This window comes from Pyrgilauda ruficollis, unplaced genomic scaffold (genome assembly GCF_017590135.1).
Source record: "Pyrgilauda ruficollis isolate IOZ18807 unplaced genomic scaffold, ASM1759013v1 scaffold23, whole genome shotgun sequence".
Lineage (NCBI taxonomy): Eukaryota > Metazoa > Chordata > Aves > Passeriformes > Passeridae > Pyrgilauda > Pyrgilauda ruficollis.
Genome location: NW_024522539.1, coordinates 1783128 through 1806275, shown reverse-complemented (window position 1 = coordinate 1806275; position 23148 = coordinate 1783128). Strand labels below are relative to the sequence as shown.

General features: G+C 47.3%; 1 protein-coding gene across 1 annotated transcript in view; it reads right to left on the bottom strand.

The window, feature by feature from the left end:
• Nucleotides 1-23148, bottom strand: part of IGDCC3 (immunoglobulin superfamily DCC subclass member 3) — a 95785-nt gene that overhangs the window by 68496 nt on the left and 4141 nt on the right. The window contains exon 2 of the mRNA XM_041469093.1: nucleotides 16996-17301. Coding sequence (XP_041325027.1) covers nucleotides 16996-17301 — 306 coding nt within the window. The remainder of the gene's footprint in view (nucleotides 1-16995; nucleotides 17302-23148) is intronic.

Sequence of the window (23148 nt, the reverse complement as noted above, 5' to 3'; positions counted from 1 at the left end):
ACACCTCACAAACTGAGAATCCAACAGAGGTTTATCTACAGGAGACCTCAGAGACATTTGTCTTGATGAGACAAGGTGCTCCACACTCCCACAGCACAAAATACTGTTCCAAAAGACACGATCCTGCCTACCTGGGCAGCAAGGCAGGAGCAGAGAGCTCTCACAGGCCATCAAGCCATGGCATGAAAATATTCTGGGCCAAATGGAGTGTAATACCCCAGCACACATGTAGCTCTTTGGAGAGCAGGGAGTTTTTCTCTGCTTCCAGCACCATCCAACCTCAACAGCTGGCAACACCCTGCTCTTCACTTACAGCACCAGAAAAATTTCACTCGCTCGTGTGACACTCACAAAGTGTTAAATCACTGACGCTGCTTAAGTGCAATAATTAATGATCTTACTGCCATTTGTGTGTTAAAAAGCATCGAATTAAAATGGGACCTTTTGATGTTGGCTTTGAATGAGCAGGAATGACTCCAGCAGAGCAGGTTTGAATTCCTCCCCAGGCAGGGCACACAGTCCCATCAAGAGACTGCAGGCTTTCACACTCCACATCAGCTCTGCAGCACAGCTCTGGACTGTCTCAGCAGCATCCCACCCCTCCTAGTCCTTCCTGTCCCCTCTGAAAAATGACAGTGATACCGTTCACCTGCTCTGCTGGCCCTGCATGAATTCCCTCACTAATCTTGGTGTTGTCCCTTATAGATGGAGGGCTGTTCTTGGCTGGAGCTGTGCTGATATAGGCCAGCTGGAGCTCTGCTCCATTAAGGGGTAGGTGTTGCTGGGATCTATGCTCAATACCTAGGAAACAGGCTTGAGAAATGAGGTTATGCACACAGCGTGGTGCTGCACGTGAACTAGTAAAAAGAGCTTTACTTCTGCCTAGTTGCTGCAGCCCTGAGTGACTGCCTGATTACTCCATCTATATACAGTAAGGCTACACTGTAAATATGTCAGCGTGGTGTCAAACAGACCTCAGAAGTGGTAAGTACAAGGTGAGACTCTGGAATGTAAAAACAATCCCCCTTTTTTGCTGGTGTCTGCTAAGTACATTGGCTAAATGTCTAAACTGTTATAGGCAAGAGCTTCAAAGTGACTGTCGCTCAGCATGGCACAGCTCAGGTGGATGCAACACAGCCCCACACTGGCCAGGGAAAAGTCATCTGCAAAATCCACTATACCATTATCCCAATCACTTAAAAAATCACAGCAGACACAAAAAGCCTCCTGGATTTATTCTAAAACCTCTCTCCCTATGAAAGACTGCAGAGGCCCTTGAATCCCATGCAGCCAAACCATCCAAGCCAAGCTAAAAAGCCCTGTAGACCTAAAATGCAGAGACATCTCCCAAACAAACACAAAGTAGGCTGAAACACCCTCACTAGGCAAAACTCCATTAAACTCCTGACCCTCCTCATTAAGATAAATGAGGTCTGACTGTCACTTTAACTTGCCACCCTTTCACTTAAAGCTGAGAAGGAAGCAGATGCTTAATTAGCATCCCTCATGGGTGTTCACAGGTCTCAGTGTAAGGAGGAAGCAATCTGCTACTTCTTCAAAATCCTGGGTGACATTCTCCATGCACCGACAGCAATGCACGCTGCTGAAGTCCCTGGAGAAACAAAAACTCCAGGTGTGAAACTTGGGCTTTGCTAGGAGCCCATCTCTCACCTCCCTGTCCCAAGGCAGCCCAAGTCAAACACCTACCGCTACAAGGTCCGTGTGGTCTCTGTAGCTGTGGGTAAAAGTAAAGATTTGCTGGTTCTTAGCCAAAATAACTCATCCACACCAGTTACAGACCCAGGAATGGAGTATTGTACAGACAAAATCCCCATACACTAACAGATGTGCAGTAAAAATAACCCAAACAAACAAACAAATAAATAAATAAGCCCCCCCAAAATCTGTTTTCAAAACTTTTTAAATACCAAGGGTTTAAACCACTCATTTGAAGATCAGCAGTTACAAGGTGACTCTGACACAAACCACAGAACCCAAACAACAAATGATGTGTGTAAGAGTGGAAAGCTTCAGTCTCTTTTCAATCCTGCAAAGATAACTTGCATTTAACACACTCAGGAGTTTCCCTGGGAACTTGCATCTTCCAGTACTACTCACCCAAATCTCAGGAAGGAATTACTACAAGAAGCACTAAGAAGGAATTAGAAATCCCCAAGGTACCAAGACTGTCTAAACAAATCACCCTTTGAAAGAGCAATTCAGCCATTCTTGTTCCCACCTGACAAGACACTCAGTGACTTTCTCCAGTGAAAACACAGCAAGTCTCCAAGTCAGAAAGAGCAACAGATTAGACCCCTTAGGAAAAAGATAAAATGGACTATTGGCTGTTAAAGAGTCCTTGATTTGAGGATGGGATTGCAGTTCAATTTTATCAGCTGTTCAATAGGCACATTTAGTGAACCACATATCTCAACTGGAAGAAAACAAAGCAATTTGATAGAAAAACACATGACTGGAGCAAAGTAGGATGGAGACACTTTAACCTCCACCACACCATGGAAATTTGCAGGTGAACCCATTAAGAAGACCACAAATACCCTGGATTAAAATCCCAAAAAGTCACCTTTAAGCACCCCCCCTCCTTTATTTTCCATTAAAAACTCCTGGTTGTGTAAATTGGATTCAAATGAACGTATTTACATTTGCAGTAGGAACCTGAAGTCGGGCTGTCAAAATGTCACTCTGTCACTCATGTTTTCATCACACCCCGTCACAACACCGAGATGTTTCGCTCACCGCCTCGACAGCCTCCTTGGACACCAGGGAATGAGTGGCAGGAAGGAAGGACGGCTGCTGGGAGGGTGTCTCGTAAGGATGCTCTAGTGGAAAAGTGTTATTTGCCTGTGAATTCTGGCACGCTGGGCTCTTATTGCTGCTGGCTTTCAGCCAAGCACTGCCAGGACACAAAAAGTCAATTTATGTCGGGATTTTCATTGACTCACTCCCGCTCGTTCCTCATGTTTTTGGGGTAACTTATTATGAAAGCTGGCTCTGGCTAAAAGAATACTTACTTTTCACATAACTATTCATCCTAATTAACAGCATGCCAGGATGGAGAGTAAATTACAGCAGGACAGGATCATCTTCACTGTGAAAAATAGTGTGTTATTAATCTGGGACAATCTATTGTACGTCAAGGATTACATGATTCCTCTCATCTTCATTAAAAAAAAAAAAAGCCCCTGGGGAAAAAACCAATTCTCTAAAATCAAACAGTTTAGAGCCATAAAATCCCACTCTTCTACATGAAGTTTCTGAAGGCAGTAGAAATCTCCAGAATGAAAATAAATCCCAAGTAGGACCAAGATTTACAACTTGAGGCTCAGCATTCAAGGGAAAGCATCACTAAATTATTACTTTCTGTTCTGTAACAGGATGCTCATGGTACACTGGACGTGAAGATATTTGCGTCAGTCCCTACACAAGGACAGGGCAATGATGAAGAACCTAGCCCCATTTCTTCTAGTTTATGTTCCCAGAAGAGTTATTTCCAGACTCTCTCTCCAGATCTTTTGGGTAGCAGCTCCCAAACATTTTGGAACCAACTTCAGAAAGCAAGTCAGAGTTGCACATGGGATGGTATGAGACCAGCATTGTAGAGAAGACACTCACACAACCCAAGGGCAGAAATTCACCTCTTTTTTGGCTGCTACCTGACAGAAAGAAACATCCTGCTGCCTCTCAGGACCCTGGTTTCACTTGTCTTCAGGAAAAATACCACCAATGCCAGAATTGCTGCCATAGGGTAAAGTTTTTCAGCTCCTGCCTAGTTGCTTACCATGCCAGAGCAGTCTGCTAGCCTTGCTGGGCCCTATGCAGGTAAGAAAAGCTGGAAAACAGGATGTCTACAGTCTCCAAAAGCAGGACACAACCCAAATTGTCTCTTAGGAATCACTTCCTAAGCCAAGGTTCTGATTTTTTAAACATAGCTGCTCCCAGTCCAGAGATGAAAGTACAACCTATGTACCAGAATGTCCCATGTTTAACTAACCATTTTTAAAAAATAAAAAATACTTATTCTCAATACTCCTATCTTGCTCTTTTTTTTCTGAACCAGCTGTTTTGGACCCTGTCAGAATCGGGAGCTTGCATTAACCAGAGCTGATATACTAACCCATCAATTCTGCACTCCTCTGAGATGTTGCCTTCAAGCTCATTATCCAAAGTCTAAATTGCCAGGAATTAGATACCTTCACTCTGCACATCAGCAGGAAAAGGGGCAAGAAAAAAAAAAATCAAATACAATTTACAAGCCCACAATCTAATTAGGAGAAAAACTTCCAGTCCTGAAGCATTTGTCAGTTTTTCATCCTGCAAAATGCATACTAATCCCCTCTCCCTGCCTGGGATTGCCATTACTCCGCTTCCACAACATGCCAGGAGTGATCAGCATTAGGCCTTCCTAATGTGTCTCCGAAACAATAGCAATTACAGAGTCGTCCATTCATATCTAAAGGCTTACAGACTACAGCTTCCCTCAGGAGGCTAAAGACATTTCATCGAAGCAATTATATTTATGTAGCATTAAAGTACTTTCTTTAAAGCCACGGCAGTCACCTTTCTGCATTCAAAGCAGAGCAGTAACGAGGAGCCCTCTCACCCCCTCCAAACTCCTCCAAGCATATTTTTTGCCTGTTTAAAGATTGCTAACACACACACACACACACACCTTGGGGGTTTTGCTGCCTTATTTTTAATGTTATTACACTCCTTTCCCCAAGGGATCTGACATGCAGATTGGAGCCTATTTACATGACAAGGGACCAGAATGGAAGAAGCTCATCAGTTTATTCAGCTTTCCCAGCTCTCATCATGTCATCAAGGACCTTCTGATGTCTGGCAATGCCGTGAAGCCCCAACTTCCAGGATTTCACAGTTCTGTCAACCTTAGCTCTCGTTATGTTAAAAGCAAAATGTTTTCAAGCTTCTTTTTTTCTCACGAATCACAAAATGCTGGGAACATTTTTTAAGTGCATCAGCTAAAAGTCAATAGGCGAGCTAAAGGAAATAATAATTTCTTATTTTTTAATATCAAGAACCCAGAGCAAGTGCTACGATTTTGGGAGCGAAGAGACAGCTCAGACCAGATTTTTAACGCTGGAAGCTGTCAATACAGAACATCATTTATTTTCCACTCTTCCACCTCACTTCTCCTACAGGAAGCAAAGCAGCTCCCTAGAAATATTCCACCTATGAATTTCACACTATGCCTCGCAAAATCAAAACGCGAAGCCTTGGCGTGACGTCTCAAATCTCTGCCATTCAACAGCTGATCATATTTTCCCTTTGAGCCGCACCAGCTGCACTCCACCGGCACGCCTGGCTCGCGCGGGGCTGCCCGCGGCAAGTTTGGCATCCCGGCTTGAAAAGACATCTCCTTCCAAGCAAAGGCTGTGCCTAGCTCTGGTACACAGTGGGGATTTTTTTAGTGCTTGAAACACTAATAAGAGGAAGGGATTCCTCGTGTTTGGCCAACATTTCCTTAGATCTGGGCTCTCCATCTTCCTTCCTGAGCTCTTTGTGTTGGCGGGCAAGAGCCATCATGACTCCACACATGGGTGCTGTCCAGCTTGTGACCTCAGAAGGCTCTCGCTGCAGCTCTCCTGTGCTTTTGGGGTAGGGAAACCACCAGCTTTGAATTTTGAAACTGGCAAAGCACCTTGCAGGCATGAAACCTTACCCCATCCCTCCTGTCTCCCTGAGTTCTGCTGCGGATGCCGCAGGCTGGACCAGCTCCTGGCCGCTTTGCCACGCTGCAGCCAAGCGTTGTCCTGGCCTAAGGATGAACTTGTTGCCATGGCAGGAGTCGAGGCATGCGTTGCGCTGCCGGCATGGCGGCGAGCGGCAGCTCGGAGCGCCGGCTGCTCCGCCACAACGGCTTTTTGTTGTTCCTTTCTCACAGCGCGCCCGTCCTCTGTCCGTGCTGGAGCAGCCTGGCAAAACCCAGCTGACCGTAAAGCACAGCAGCACCGTGGCTGAGGGCCCAACACTGTTTTTCTCTGCTGCAAACTCTGCCTCTTCCCTGCCTGCTGCAGGGCACAGCATGGGAAAGCCAATCCCATGGCACAGGTGAGTGTCCCACTGCAAAGACAGGACATAAAAGGAAGCCGAAGTTTTGAGGCAGGAGCTCTGGCAGACACAGATTTTAAGAGAGGGGAGATAGCATCACTCCAGAAGGAGGTTGTCCCCAGCTAATGCATTTCCTCACTGCTGCTGGAATGTTTGCACAGGACAGGCTTAGCTTGGCTGCCTTTTAAAACTCCCTTACAGCTTTGATTAGCCTTGCTAAAACTAAGGGCATCTCTCTTTCACACACTAATTAAGGACAGGCTCACAAGAGGCCGGTATCCCTCATTGCTGCAGATTTTAACAAGAAGAAATACAAAGGTAGACTTAAAATTAAAAGCAATGCTCCTTCCTGAGCAGTGGTTTCAGTGCCTCAGAGATTACAAGCCAGCCCCGCTCTGCGTGTCAGCAAGCCTTTCCAAAATAATGAGCTTGCTTCCGTCCCAAGCAGCTCCTGTTGCACTGGAGAAATGAGCAGAAAGGTATTATGGGCTCACACTCACCAGATGGATGTCCTGCTTTGTTCTCCGCTTACTGAAAACCCTACACATACAGTTTGGATTATCTTCATTGTAATTCTAATCACCACCTCTCTGTTAGGGAAGGAGGGAGAAAGGGAGGGATCCTTGCCTCTATCAGGAGAGCTAATTAAAAGTTGTGAGTCATCCAGACTTCTCCACACATTGGAAATGCTTTTGGAAGTTCAGGTAATCTCTCATTCTTGGGAGAACCTAGTTAGTAAAAGAAAAATTAAGCAGGCTCCCCTTGGGCAGGGAGCTGTAGGAGAACAAATCCATTTTCCCCATGGGATGCAGCAGTGTGAATCATCGAGGTGCTTCAAACACATGCAAACCACTGTCAAAAGCAGAAAGGTTCATACATGTTCCCCAGCACAGAAACACAAACACTTCCTGTGCACCTACACCATGCCAGCTTTTAAAACTCCTTCTCCAAGAGGCTTTTACATATGAATATATATGGTGCAGGGACTTCTGTTTTCCCATGAAAGAACTTCTTACCCCTCTGGCTGGTTAGGCACAAGCTCAAAGGTCTCAGAAAAGTCAGAGCCAGGAGGTTCATGAAAATCGACAGCTGGCAGCAGCGTGAGGTGCACGCAGTGCCCCAACTCCTCAGCCCCGATTAGGCACAGAGCGATCAGCACCGAGCAGCCGCCCGGAGGCACCCGGCCTCCCCGGCCCCACCGGGGGAAGGAGCTGCCTGTGCTGGTAACGAGCTCTGACAGCTTCATGTGGGGTGAGGGTCCCCCACACCAGCTGGGCAAGGACAGCGTGCAGGCAATGGGCCCCCAAACCCAATGGGGATGGGGAGATCTGGGGAGGACCAACGCCACAATCCCTAATTCCTAGAGAAACACAGCTGTCTGAGATCAGTAGCAACAGCCAGGCTTCTCAAGGCCTCAGCCAGCACACTGCTTTGGCAAAACAGTCAAGTCTGGCTCCTTTAAGTGTAGCACCCAGACTCTGTATTTAGGATTTTGACCAGCCCCTGTCATTTAGAGGTGGTGGGTGCCTGCAGAGCTTGAGCCCTTGTGAAGGACAGCACCCATGGATGTCCCAAGGGACAAGAAAGCTGTTTTCTCTTTGGTCATGCAAAAAAGCTTTAAAAAAGGATTAATTCTGCTGTCATCTTTCCAATGGCCAGTCCAGCATGTGAAGACTTTTTCTTCTCTTTCCCCTCCCTATTTTTTTGAGAGACAGTTCAAGCTGACCCCCTTGGGGCCCTGTCTCCTCTCCTGAGCATTAGGATCACTAATGAAAGATGCAGTCAGGACTTTCCCTCCCGCCCCTTTACACGTTGCCGTGGGAAACCATGGTGAGCTGGACAGGGATGCTGCTCTGAGGAAATAAATGCCTTGGCAAGCGCCCTCACCTCAGACAGAGCTGCCATGCTGGGGCCCAAAGGGATGTGACTGCACTGCTTGGCCATTCAGGCAATGTCACCACAAGAGCCCAGGACAAGAGCAAGCCTCTGGACTGAGGCTGAATGTCCCACTGCCCTCTGGGGAAGACGCAGAGCTGCAGGGAAAAATATGTTTGTGGGCAAACACCACCAAATAACAAGGGAAAATGAGATGGACTGCTGTTTCTTTCCACCTGATCATTTTGGAGATTTGCTTGGTTCATAAATCTGTTTGGATTCAAATTCATTTAGGCTTTCCTTCATGGGAACCCCGAAGGCCCTGAAGAACTTCTTGGCAAAAGAATGCTCCAGCTGATGTTCCTACCTTTCTACCCAAGGCACATCCAAACAAAAATAGACACAATTTTACCAAAGCCATCTGCAAACTAATTTTAACTGGCACAGCCTGGGCACCTGGACATTTGCAACCAGCCCATCCCAAATATACATTAGCCCTGACTTTCTGTTGTATGTGAAGGCTTAGAAAAACTGGAATAACACTTCTGCAATGCTTAGTGAAGCCATGAATCCAGCTTGTGCAGTCTTGGTTTTCCTTCTCCTCCTTTTTGAATCCATGACATTCTCCTTGATGAAAGTTCACTGTTTCCCTTCCCTTTCAGACACCTCCAAATCAGCGTTCCTCTGAGTGTCAGCAAACAGTGCAATCCTTGGTAGGGTGAGTTATGGCTTGGGATGAAAATGGGCATCATCCTGCCCACAGAGCTGGGCAGGGAATGCCATGCACTGCACTCAAAAGCCACCAGGCAACCTGCAGTGCCATGCTCCAAGATGAGCTTGTGAAGAAACACAAGCTCCTGCTCCTGGTCAAAAACATCTCACAGGGATCAGTCATGACTTGATCTGGCAGGTTTGCTGTCCCTGCCCTTCCCAGGCACAGCAGGCAGAAAAACACTTGGTTTTTCCTTGATGAATAAGCACAGAAGAATCGATCAAATGCAGTGGAGTACAATGCTACAGCTGAAGTATGCATACACTGAACTTCTCTGCTATTGCAACACCGCCACTCATTTACACATCAGCATTCTAAAACTATCTCTTTTGTACACCCAAATTGATCCTCACTCTTAATTAGAGCTCTCAGTTGCAGTAAAATTTCATTTGTTTCTTCCAAATGTGGCCTGATCCATTGTCCCTCTCCCTTGACCTGTGAAAATTAGTCATTGAGCTCAGTGACAGTGGTAAGTGCAAAATGCAGCATCAAAGGGACATAATGGGGCCTCTTAGGACTGACAAAAAAACACCATTAATCAAGGCATGCTCAAGAGGTGCCAGCTTACTTAGGCATGTGAGTGCGGAGTGCGGGCCCTCCCTCGGAAGGCAGAATGCAAAGGGATGTGTGGGTGCAGGAGAACCCCCCCTGCCCCAAGAACTGCAGCCTGCCCCACACACCCAGGCACTGCTGCTTCATGGCAGATGGTCTCTGTTCTGTATGTCCCAGTCCCAGGCATTTGTACACCTGCTTTCCAATAAAGATTACAGAGATGCACTTTTCCAGGCTGCTCCTTAGCTTGGAGAGCAGGAATGGAGCTCATCTTTAAAATGCTCTTTAAAGCTCGGCTTTAAGCTCATCTGTGGCCTCTGTCAGGAGTGACGTACAGGACAGACACCAGATCAGGAGGGAGATGTCAGCATCTGCTTTTCCAGAGCTAACACAAGAGTCTGCAGATTCACAGAGGTAAACACATGACACTGTCCATCCAGCAGTACCTTGCACAGACTCCCTTCTGTGATCCCAGAACCAAGCTAAAGGGGAACACAAACTCCACCAACAGACCAGAGAGTTGTGGTGCTGGGGAATTACACCAGGGATCAGGACCCAAGGGACCTATGGAGAAACCTGCACAGGTACAAACATAGGCCAGCCCTGCAGTCAGTGAACCAGCAACAGGGCAGCTCAAAGGGTAAGGGACCAATTTTAGCTGGTCTGGCAGAGGGAGTTTTAACATCAGAAAACCAAAGCAAAGAGGTAAATCTCTTCAAAATTCCAACCTCAGTAGCAAACAGTGTGTTTAAAGCCTCTCCTGCAAATCCATGTCATTAAGCAGAATAACTTTGACTTAGCAAATCCAAATGACTCTCACTTTCAAGGTCCTGCATTCAGAAGCCCACAATGGAGAACAATGAGGTGGGGAAAAAGCTGAGGATCTTGACGCTGCATTCAGGAGCCATCTGGTCCGGCCAGCACAGCCAGCGCTGGGAACGGGCAGCGTCGTGGGCTGAGATTTAATCCGAGCCACTTATTGGGTGACCTCAGGCGAATCGTTTGACCTCCTTTTGCCTCAGTCAACCCAACTGTAAAATTGGGTTTAAAGCAAGAACCTCTCTGAAAACCATATGCTGTGCCTAGGAGGAGTGGGAGCAGACTCCCTTCCCAGCAACAGGGCTGCCATGGTGGGTAAAGCCAAACCAGAGCGGAAGAGGAGGTGCACAGTCAGATCCAGCATCCCTTGATGTCAGGAAGCTCTGGCTGATGTTCCTCCCAGGTCCCATCCTGCCAGCTCTGGGAATGCAGCTTTGGCACCTGTGCAGGGACTCACCCGTAAGAAGGGATTTGTGAGGTGTGACCTCACTCATATCACTACTGCACCCAAAAGCCCCAAACATCCAAAGCAAGGTCCTCAAAACCCACTCTCAATGGTTACTCACAAGATCAAGAGCAGGGATTGCTCTGGTGAAATGCCCCCCAAAACTGATTCCTACTCACAGTCTTGCCAATGAACGGTGGCAGAAAAGCAGCTCCTCTCTCACCTGGGCCCCAGCCTGGCCCCAGCACCCCTCAGAGAGAAGCAACAGTGCAGATGAAACACCATGGCCAGCTAACCTGGGTCCCTGATAAACACAAAACAAAAGTTTGGCCCCCCAGGTGTTCATAGGAGTGTGCAAATCATGGCACAGACTGTAAACACATCCTGGCTTCAGAGAAAGGAAACTGAGGCACAGCAGGTACATGGATGTCACTGGCCACACCATAGACACCTGGGACCCTTGTAGGGCAAAATGAGAGTGCAAGCCATATAAGCAGAGACCTGCCCTCCTGACCAAAATAATACAGGAGAGTGGCACAATACTTTGAGGAGAGGCTGGAGCAGAGCAGCAGGCAGAGGGATGGGCAGGGTACAAGCACGCAGGGCTGGGCACTGTGCTGTCCCCACAGGACTGCCCATGCAGGTATCACAGAGCTTCAACCCACCTTAAAAAAGAAGCAGAGAACTGCCTCATACTGCAGGTGCAGGCAGCAGAGATGTCAGAACTTCCTCAGCTGTGCTCCAAGAGTTAATTGAGACAAATAACTCAACAGTGCTGCCATTAATGAAATTCTTCTGATATATTTCCCCTGAGCTTTCTATAAATGACTAAGTGACATTACTGCCTGCAGTGCGAACCCCCTATATGAGAGATAACGCTGCCGGAGCTAAGGTTGGCGCATCTATGTTAGAAGCCTTGGAAAGAAGTGCAAGATGATATTTAAATAACTATCACACTGCTAAGAAATGAGCAGCCAAAAGAAATATGGTCTTATAATATGCTCAAGTCTCAGGATGAATCCTGGCTGTTGCATGCAGACGCTGAAATGCAGTGGGTGGTAATTGACAAACTCTTTTAATCCTGCAAATCTACTAAAATTCCCAGTCAAATCACCAATTTTCCCCTGGTGACTCCTATATTTGTACATTTGTTTTGCAGCACACACAGGGCCAACTGTACTGCAGCAGTACAGATGTGAGAGGCAGCATCACGTGAACCAGCATGTCCTAGGGGCAGCCAAAAGAGCTGATGGAGGGAAATAACCCACTCACCCATCATATCCATCTCCTGGAAACCTCTCACAGTGTTTCTGCTTTACTTAATTTCTTTTGCTTTCATTTTTTCCTTTAGTAATTCCTCATGGGTATTTTTCCCCTCTGAGACCCACTGCTGCAAGCCCAGAATTTGCTCAGGGCTTGCCATAAGCACTCAAAGCACAGACAATATAGAAACATCATTGGCATTAGGGCTGAGCCCTTCTGCTAAGCATTGGAGAAGAAAGGGCAATAAATATGAGCAGAGCCACAACAGGGGTGGAAAAAATCTAGTTTATGGATGGAGGAAACTTGGAATGTAACACCAAGAGTTAAACTGAATAAAATTCAAATGACCATTAGCAAAAAAGTTCCTGGGAGTAAAAGGAAGATGTCTCCAGAGCTGTAACTGACACCAGGGCAGACCTTTACCTCCAGCACATTTTGCACCAATAAAACAAGGAGTCACAAAAGCATTCCACCTCCAACTGCAAAAACAGGTTAACTTGTCCTAAGCACAAGCCATAGGTAGGGCTCTGCTGACAACACTGATACTGTACAGGCAACCAACAGCAAACCCACGTGTTTAAGGTCTGCCTTGATGTTTTGAGCTGAGACTCACAATCTGCATCCAAACAGTGGCATTGCCCAGGAAATACCTTGGTGACAACTTTGGTGCCACCTTATTTAAACCTTAATTTAAAATGCTAACTTCATAATGAGTGGAACAAAACTGTGTAAAAACATTTCCCACTCTAATCCTGGTTTGATCCCCCCCAGTATGGCCTTCTTTTGTAATTACATCCCTTTGTGATCTCACTCTAATGCCTTGTATTGTGACCCATAAAATAATCAGCCCCCTTTGTCTCTCCCTAATCCTTTTAGACTTCCTTCTTGTCTCTACACTCTTATAAATGCTGCCATTATTTGGGCTCAGCAGCTCTTCCCACCACCCCAGAGCCTGGAAAGGGGGCTGCAGGTTAAACCCTGAATATATTCTGTGCAGAGGAGCTGAAACGATGGGAAGATCTTTGCTGCTTTAAAATCCCTGTTGGATTCCCAGCCTCATCCCCTAGCCACACAGCTTGGCAGGGAAACAACCTGCAAGTTTGCATATGCACCAGCCCTCCCCACTTCTGTATCTTGCTGATGACCCAAAGACCTTTGGCCTCGAGGCCACAGTGGCCAGTGTGTTTGTGGGGACAGCATACTTGTCCCCAGGCTGGGCAAGGGGAGCTGCTGCTGCTGTCTGCAGGGATCAATGCAGAGAGGAGTCACAGCATCTGCCTTGCCCAAGCTATCAATCCTGCTCTCCTGCTGGCAGGGTAAGTGCCATGGACAGCCACACACAATGGGATGGAGGAGCAAAATTTGGGACAGGATGCAGAAGGAAAGAGGGTGAGGGAGAAGAGAAATGCACATGGATGTATGCTGCTATGCTTAACTGCAAACCAGTCACCCTGCAGCAAGACATAGTGAAGAAATGTCTTTACAAGCTCAGATTTGTCCAGAGTTATTATCAGGTCCTGCAGTACTTCAAATACTGGGCAGGTCCAATTCACCAAACTTCAGGAAATCTCTTCGGCTGTAAATTGCACCATTGACTTAATTCCCCTTATTCCTTTTTTTTTTTTTGGGGTGGGGTTTTAGGTTTTTTTTTGTTTGTTTGTTGTTTTGTTTTGTTCTTTGGGGTTTTTTAAAGCATCAGATCAAACAGGGAAAATTTCTACTCTCAGGCCGGATACGGGCAGAGCCTGATCCGATACCCAGTTTGATGGTGATTTCCAATTAGTGGTAACTGCTTGTTATTGAGTGATATAATCAATGGGTCTTACTCACTGGCTGGGCTGTGATTTATGATGATGTGGAGCCAGGTCCATCAAATTACAGCATTGGCAAAAAGAGCTGGAAATGCCATGAGATGACACGATCAGAGCAAGTGAGGCCAAGTTAAGCAAAGGGTGGTGATGAGAAGAAAGGTGGCTGTGTTCTGGGGAGCCCACCTTCCTGAGGAGTGGACTCTGGATGTTAAAATTGCTGAGAGGGTATCTTCATCCACAGACAGCCAAAGCATGTTCAGCTTCTGGCATGCATAGGGGAAATCCAGCTCCTCAGAGACCTGTGAAAACACTGCCAAGCGGCGCCTCCAGAGAACACTCTGACTATGAAACTGATTTTAATTAAGACAGCTCGGAGTCATGCGAAACTACGAAACTGTCATTGAGAGACAGAAAAGATCTGTATTCAATAACCTGATCAGATTATAAAAATATGTTGCATTCCACAACCTTTTAAACTAACACACCAGGGTTTGAACAGACACAGAAACAGCAACTGAAAGAATTCCAACCAGCGTGTTAGGCAGAGGGTAGAAATGCTGAGGGCCTCCCTGCTCAGCTCAGTCACACGTAGGCTTCTTGCACACTTGTGCTCGTTCAAAAAAAAAAAAGTTACACTACAAAAATATTATCAATGTTTTCAGCACCTGACCAGCCAGTCCACAAACCACCCAAGGTCCGCCTCCTTCCACTGAGTATCTTTGATTAATAATGGCAACATACAGAAATACCCTGGAATTTAATTAAATCAATTTAATGAGTTAATTTTTAGGAGGAAGGGTTTAAGATACACCCGCTTGGTGAGGAAACTGCCACCACCTTGAGCTCATCAGGGCTGCACGCGCAGTGGCTGAGAGCAGCATATTCTTCCAGTTAAATTTTACTCAATGCCAAGTGTTGAAGTAAATTTGAAACATAAAAATATGATATCCAGCCCACATTTCCTGAATGCAAATATGTACATTCCTCCAAGCCAAGAAGATTATATTCCAAGCAATAATACAAAGCCAGGGTCTGTAACGGTGATACGAGACTAACAGCCTGCCTTTGAAGACAGCGAAAAGTGCAACAGAGCTCTCGAGGGGCTCCGCTCTGTCAGATCTCTTTTATTCCTCTGTAGCATGGCCTTGATCAACTTTCAAGATTTTTGTTTGTGAAAGGTTTTTATTTCTCCTTTGCTTTTGTGTTCAGATGTCAGGCTCAGAGGGAAGAAGAGATCAGCACTGGGATGAGGTTTTACCCACCGGCAGTATTTACTCTGCTCTGCAAAGGTCTGCTTAGCACTTGGGTTTTTTTCCCTTCCAGGCAGCCAGCACCCATTCCTTCGATGCAAAGGTCCCTAAAATGGGGATGATTACCCTTCTCCTTTGACTTGCTGATTGGGACTTGGAGCAAAGAAAATCACTGTCTCTTGTGTGTAACCACCCGGAGACTTGGGGGCTCAGGGTACAACTGTGATTCATTCTCAGGAGATTTCATCTAAGATTAAGCAGAGTCCTAAGTGCAAGTGTGTGTTCCTGTGGCTCAGGCACAGCAGGGGAGCTTGCCCTAAGCAGCAGGTTACATTTGCCCACAACATCCTGTTTTAGTCCCATTATCTGCACGCACCTGTGGCATCAAGGCCCGGCAGGTGGGGTGGGGGGGGTGCAAGGGGGCCTGTTTGTGCTGGCTTCACCCAGACCTCTTCTCAGGGCTGGCAACAAACCAAGCCTGAAGCTAGAATAGAGTCCAGAGCATTTTCAACATGATCCCTTTTTCATTTTGATTCATGTGAAACTATGGCTACAAAAGGAAACACTATTCAGGGACACACAGCACATCACATACATATTGATGTGGGAGCCAAGATAACAGTGTTTATTGACAATCCACAATCTCAAAGGTAATTCCTCTGGCTCTCATGTCTCCAGTTTACAGGTCCAAGAAGTTTGGCATTGTGCTTGTGCATGAGTCGGCTTCCAGCTCATAAATGCCAGAGCTATTCACCAAAAGTGCTCCAAGGTTTAGCACCACAAGACTGACAAGTCTGAGATCCAGCTGCTAATCTGGCAAAGCCCCAAAGCCCTTGGCTCCTGGACAATGTCACTTCTTACACTCCTGAAAAGCTAGGTTTGCAGATGGCCACTTCATGTACTCAGAATTGTTATACACAAGGGCTGGAGTGTTCCCTTGGTGGGCTGCCAGCCGGCCCTGGCACTGCGGGGAGCGGGCAACAGCGTTCCAAAAGGCCCCCCAGTTTGGGAAATGCAGACAAGACCTCAGCCCCAGGCTTTGCCCTAAACTTTTCCTGCTTTGCACCAAAAAATCACGGTGATACTTGCAATTGCAACAGAAACATTAGTAAGTTGCTTGCACAGAAAGAAGAGCAGTAGCCAAACAAGCTGGAGAACCCTTCAGCAAAACTGAACAAACCAGTGTTCTGCCAGGTCTCGCGGTCGTACTGCACACCTATCCTCACACATAGAAATTACATCCAGCAGCAGCTTCTGGTTGAATGCAAAAAGGATCAGTGGTTGCACTCCCAGAGCCCCCAGACAGTCTGTGGGCAAAGAGAGCCACCAACACGGACAGAAACCACCATGAACCCCCCAGCTCTGCTGGGTGTCAGTCCTGGGACAAACACTAGCCAGCAACCAGAGCTGACAAGGGAGAACCAGGAGATTCAACAGGACCAACTGCTCTGGCCAGGGCAATGTCAGGTAGTGTGCAGAGCTGGAGTCACAGCCTGCCCTGGAATTCTTCCTCCCCCACCTTTAAATTTCATTCCCTCACTGGCATTTTCATCTCTCTCCTCCTCCAGGCTCCCCCATCAGACAATCTGTCTGGTGTTGTTAGCCTTGCCCCCAAAGGCACTGCCATGCCAGGTAGTAAATAAGACCTTGCTGCCTCTACACTGCCAGCATTAAATAACAACATGAAAGATACCACGACCTTCAGGAGGTCTTTCCCTATGGTTTGGGAAGTGCTGCCTGCCAAGCAGAGCCCAGCTGTGCTGCACAGCAAAGGAGCTTCCAAATTCACCGCAAGAGATACACAAACCACAGACCACTTCACCACATGATTTTAATGTAACTTACACCTCCAACACAGAGAATTTGCTGTTAGAAGGTGGTTTTTAGTTTTCTACCCAAGAAAGCTGATGAGCTCTTCTTTCACATTTGGACAGCTACACAGATTAGATGCCAGTCAGATTGTGACACCAGTTCCAGGGTTTTTCTTTCTTCCCTCTCTTTAATCCCCGCTCCACGAAAACCCAGCACCCACCATGCTGCCCTCCTGCTTCCCAGCAAAGCCAGTACCCCTTGTGGGATTGCCCTGTGAGGTGGGGGTGGGACAGTGTCCGTACTTACTTGCTGCCTGAATCTTTGCCTTCCGGCTCACCAGCAGCCCGTAGTGGTTCTGTGCCATGCAGTCGTACTCGCCTTCATCCGAGGACCCATCTCCCCGGACCCTCTGGAAGCGGGACACGTAGAGAGACCCGTTGGCCAGCATAAAAGCATTCTCACTGTCCACGATCATCACTCCATTCTTCCGCCACGTGATGGTGATGGGCTGGATGCCCTCCACCTGGCAGTAGAGGATCAAGGGTTGCTCCTGCACAGCTATGTCATCACTAGGCTCCACAACGAATGCCAGCTCAGAGGAACGGCCAAAATCTAGAATGAAGAGAGTAGGGCAGAGTCAGCAGCATGTCCAGGAACAGCAGCAAGAGTCAACTGCTAAGGCAGGAAAGGGGATGATGAAACGTTTTGAATGTGTTACAAAGTGCAAGTGTTTCCGAGAAACACAAAACCCACAGGAGGCAGGCTTTGCCTCCCAAGACTTTACTCTATGAACCTCAGGGTACAGTTTCTTAAAACACAACCACAGGCAAATCCTTCAAGGCTGCCTTTGGAGGCTCCAGTGAAGGGGACAGGCAGGCACACCCCTCCAGCAGCTTGCCAAACCCTAGCTGCACTCCATGCTCCCCTGAAGATTGCCTCTCCACGTCCCTTTGCAGGTGTGCAGCATTAGGCAATCAAAACTTGCACAAACACAGGGCACCATCCGTTCCCAGCCCAGGAGCAGAAGTGCACACCAGTGCTGGAAAGCCATTCCTCTCCCCACATAACCAGGCAGAGGGGCTGTGCCGTGCCCCAGACCCGTTTGCAGCACAGCCGGCGGGGGTGAAGGGGGGATCAGCAGCTCCCGATCCAGACCATATTGCCAGCGGCATCTTCCCGACACTTCTCCCGCTTGGCAGAGCAGGAGGCTGTTTGCCTCTCGCACGCAACACCGTGCCCTTCTGTCGCTTTGGTCTCTCTCATGCTGTAACAGGCAAAGCACGGTGCTATTCAGCCCTTAATGAAGAGCAAGTTAAGCACCAAAATACAAACGCACAATGTTCCGGCTCAGCCACACAAAAGGTTTCTTGCAAAGCAATTACGCTAAACGATGTCCATGAGAGATAAGTTATTGCAGAATTTGTACCAACAATAGGCAAACCCTCACTTCCCATGACACAGATACGTCCTAATTTACTTCTTTTGCCACAAGAATGTTTAAACGCTGTGTCTTTGGCACATTATGCTTCACTTGGTCACAGCACACCTTTTGAGGGTGTAATTTGCCCTACAGTCATGATCAGACACTACAGAAGATGACAGAAATAGAACTATTGCTTAAACATTGGCCAAAATATATGCAGACATATGAAAGACAAAAAGAGACCAAGAAATGGGAGTTATATAGATATTTGAAGGCTATAAATGCAGGGATGGAGGTGAAGTGGGTTTTTTTTAAAGAGGAGCAATGGTGAAGAAATTCCAGCAGCGTAAGAAAACTACAGTTTCATCCAAATATGGAGAGAGCCTTTCCAACAGTTCACTTCTGCATTGGCCCTTGAAGGTGGGGGTTTCCCAACCTGTGATACAGCTTCTTTCCTCTCTGACAGGCTCAGGGGAGCCAACTCCACAGATACTCACAGAACTGGGATGCACACAAGCAATATCTCTTGGCAAACACCAGCCACAGCACAGGCTTTGTAATACCTGTCCCTCATACAGATCCCACCAGGGACAGGATCCCCCCACATTAGGCTCAAAAGCAGGGTGGAGGGCAGACTGTTAATGCAGAGGAAGAATAACAGAGATGAGAAGAGGCAGTTACACTAAAGAAAGAGAAGGAAAAAAGTCTGTCTTTTCTGCTCTGCAAACCCAGTGAGATTTTTTCTTTCTTTCTTTCTTTCTGTAAATCCCCACTGCTTTCTACGGCAACTTAAATTGGATTATGGGGGATAAACATTGAGTGCAACCTGAGCCGAGGCAGATGGACGGAGCAGACAAAGACAGCAGTGGTACTGCAGGGCCAGGCCAAAGGTACTGCCAGAGAGGTATGAGTGTGTGCAAGGAATGGACAAACCCCACTTAGTGACAGGCACCTAAAACACACACTTTATTAACCCATTAAGTCTTAAAATGTCAGGCGAGCTCCAGCCATCTCGGTGATCTATCGCTCACTGTGACTCCTTTTTTATGAGATAGCCCTGGGGTCCTCTCAGCAAGTCAGACTGCAGCCAGCACAAACCCATCAATTACTTTTTTTTGGTGAAAATTAAGGAATTAGATGAATGCTCTGCATTTTTCTGCAAAGTGGCCAGAGTCTCAACACCATGCTGGGGCCCCATTCCCTGTGTGGGTGCTCTGGTGAGTTAGGTAGGATAAGGACCCTTGCATCCTCATACTGAGCCAAGAGGGACTTGTGACTCCAGAAAATTTAAGATTTCAGGATTTAGCCTAATGCGCAATCAGAAAAAAATCCATAATTAAATAAATGCCCCATCTTTCCCCAGCACCCCTGTACTCTTAGATAAAACAGCTTATTATTATATGTACAATAAAAGGAAGAATCAACATAATTACATGCCCTTCCCACAATTGCTGTCATTATAACAACCATCATTAAGGCCTGTGATTGGAGATAATCATGTTTGCCTCCATAAACATTCGGTCTGCATCCTCACTCCAGGCTGCTCGAACTGCAGGAGTGATGATGTTTGTAATTAGGACTGGGGTCCTCAGACACTTGCTGGAGTGGGGACAGACACTGGTCCTGGGGTCTCCTTGGGCTGCACTCAAGGGCAGGAATGTGCCTTGAGATGTGACACTGTGCAACTGGTTTGTTACCTGTAGACACCTTGCAGTGTCCAGAAGCACCCAAATTCCAACTCAACTCAGGTTTTTCTCAAGAGATGCTTATCAGACCTTGAAGAAATCTTGCTGCCTCCTTCCTGGAGTTTCAGGGCCAGGTGACCAACTAATCAGATGCATGGGGAAAAGCTCGTTCACCCCATGGGGGGTCTGGGAGAAGCCAAGCTCTGTCTTTCACCTGTCTCAAAGGCAGACTCTGAACACAGAGTCCTCTATTCCCAGGATGCTCAGGATGAGAGACAAAGGGACAGATGCTCCCAGAGGAATCTCCATGGTGGGACAAGAAGGTTCCTGGTGTTTGCTCTAGAGATCAGCTCAGAGGAGCCAGAGGGAGAGCACAGACAAGATAAGGAGGCAATGGTGGGAGAGAGGAAACCACTCAATTCCATCAGCATAAAGAACTGACTGCAGTTACCAGTGGGGCACAGAAATGACGCTGCAAAGTTGGAAGTAAACGACACTCCAAAGGCACATGGAAATAGTAAAAGTGCAATTAATTGAGAGATAGCAAGGAAATTGCTGAGGCTGTGCACATTCACTCAGGGAGTCTGAAAGTCCCATCCCTCTCCAACAGCTGGCTGTGTATCCAAACCTCTCTAATCCCACACAACATCCCAGGTCCCTCCCAAAACGGACGGCAAGGCAGCATGGCTCACAGCCACTCCCTGCTCGAGGCAGGAACTGTACAACTCTGCTCGTGGCAGCTCGAGTTTGCAGTTGGAGCCGGGTGTCAGGCAGGCAGCTGAACAGCCCGCTGACACCGGCAGCGCGTGAGGGAAAACTGCTTTGCTTTCTGCAAAGGGATGGAGGGAGGAAGCGTGATTAGCTCTGACATAAAGGCCACAAGAAAATTACTGGAATCCTCATTCTACAAGTCTCCTTTTGAGAAACATTTACCATCTCCCTGTGCAATATAATATGTGACTATATGTGCAAATATTTAACAAAAACTACTTCCCCTATTGATCAAGCAAGCCAGGCATACTCAGAGAAACCAATTAGCACTTGTGCTTTTGAACCAAGAGATTTATTTAGCGTTGAGAGAAAGAACTTCGAATTAATGGGAAGCTTAAAAGACACTTTGAAGTACATTTTAAAAAAAAATAAGTTTAATTATTTTTTACTTGACACTGTGATGCACATTCAGGGCTTCAAAAGAACTTGCTTGTACCCCTGTACTGTCCGTTTCCATTTGGGAAACATGATTTTGGCTTCCCCTCCTGTGCTTCAGTGACTAATGTCACCGCTCCAATTAGCGGTGACATCCATCGCCAAGGACCTCAGTCACATCCTGGCTCATCCTCCTGGAGCCCATCCAGACCCGCAGCCAACAGGGCCATCCCTGCCCTGGGAGCACGTGGTCCTGACAGATGAAGCCCGTATTATTACTCCTGTTCTAGACAGGGAACATTAATCACAGAGGGATGAAATAAGCTGCCAATGGCCCGCCCTGAGCTTGTGGCAAGGCGAGATATTGTGGGAGTAGTTGGGTCCCACTTTTCCTGGTGAAGCATCACTGGGAGCAGTGCTGGGGAGACCAAGGTAGCACCAGCTCCTTCCTCATCTCACCAACAGCATGACTTCCACCTGCAAATTGCATCACATCAGCACAAATTTGCCCCCTTCTGATTTATTGTGTTTATTCCCAGCATAACACAGCCTTAATCAGCAGCATAACCACCACCAAGGATAACCACTCCAGTCCTGCTCCAATAAAGCAAAAGAAGATGTGCAGGACCAGAGGATTTTAGTGGGATTTCATAGGTGAGTATCAAGACCAAAAACTTGGATGCAGGTTGGGCCATGAACATGAAAAATAGCTCCTGCTTTTCCAGTGGTAGGTTGTTTTTCATTCAAATCCTTCTGCAAATGGAAGGATATGGAAGGAAGAGATATATGGACCTGAAAGATGTTCTCCAACAGATTATAACAAGCTTCAGGCTGATGAAATTGGCAGCCTAAAAATCCAGCTGGTGCCCTCTTAAATCTCCTTGAGCCTGACCCAGACCCTAAGGAGAAAAGCACTGCACTGCAGTAAAGTGCAAATTGGCTCTTTAGGGCATCCAGAAAATTTACATTTAAAGAAGAGGAGAATAGGCTGTAACAGGCCCCACATCTTGCTGGCAGTAAAGTTTACTAGCTCAGAATTTTTTATTCCCTTTCCTTTTGGATGGAAGGTTATATAAAGCGATTTTTCCATCAGGGAGCATAAACCACATCCACTCATTAAACGATTGCAGGAGGTCTCTGACCTCCTAACAGAGAGGGATAACACAACCTCTCAGCCACCTGACGGAGAGCCCAAAAACACCCAGCATCACTGCCCTCACTGGGGACACTGATTTTAGCTGAGGAAGGCAAGGAGCATGAAGAGCCAAAGAAGTTGCCCCAAATAATTTTCAGATGTTTGAGACCAGACTGAGCAAATCCCAGGAGGTTGCTTGTTGAGCACTGTGGAAGCTGGAAGCATTCACAGCACAAAGAGCCTTTCTAGGACAAGCCCCAAGTCCTTGTGGGCTCCCCCATATCTAAAGAAGGCAGGATAAAACCTGTTGGTATAGCTGGAAAGGGCAAAGACCTTTCCTGAGCTAATTACCCACAGCAGTTCCATCCACAGCGAGGCATCCTGAGAGCACGGCAGCAAGCAGAGCCTAGGATGCACTGTTATTTGCATTCCCCATGTATTTCACAGCCCTGACTAGATCACAGCCTCATCACAGAGGGCATCAGCCACACAAGCACAGAGCAGGAAACAACCGTGCACAAATACAGAGCAAAGGCACAGCCAAGATGGGAAATGCTGTGCCAGAGCCAGGGTCCCCCAGGCTTCAGCTCCCAAGGCTGCTCTAACGCAGGACAGGGGAACAGCAGGTTCATTCCCTGACCCTGCAGGAAAGCATCAAAGAGGTGGCTGTCCCCACAGCCAGGCCCTTGCACAGAGCCAGCAGGAAATGGACTGGCCACTCAGTGAGTGATAGTGCCCGTGGATCAGAGATGGTGGCTGGCATGATGGCACAGTGCTGCCAGAAGAGCCACAGGCGCCTTGGCATCGCAGTGCCAAACCCCACCAGCCAACACAGCCCTGCCACCAAGCCCTTGAATTTCAGCTTGAGTTCTGGCAGGCAGGGATGGCGTGCAAGGAAAGGGAAGGAAAGGTCTTTCCGCAGGAAAGTTAGTGTGCACATGACACACTTTGAAACTCTTAATTGTATCCAGGGGATACAATTAATACCAATACAATTACAAAAAGCAAACTCAGCTCTCTCTCCTCCCTGCCATCCCCTCTGCCTTATCACCTCCCACCCTGAAATTCAG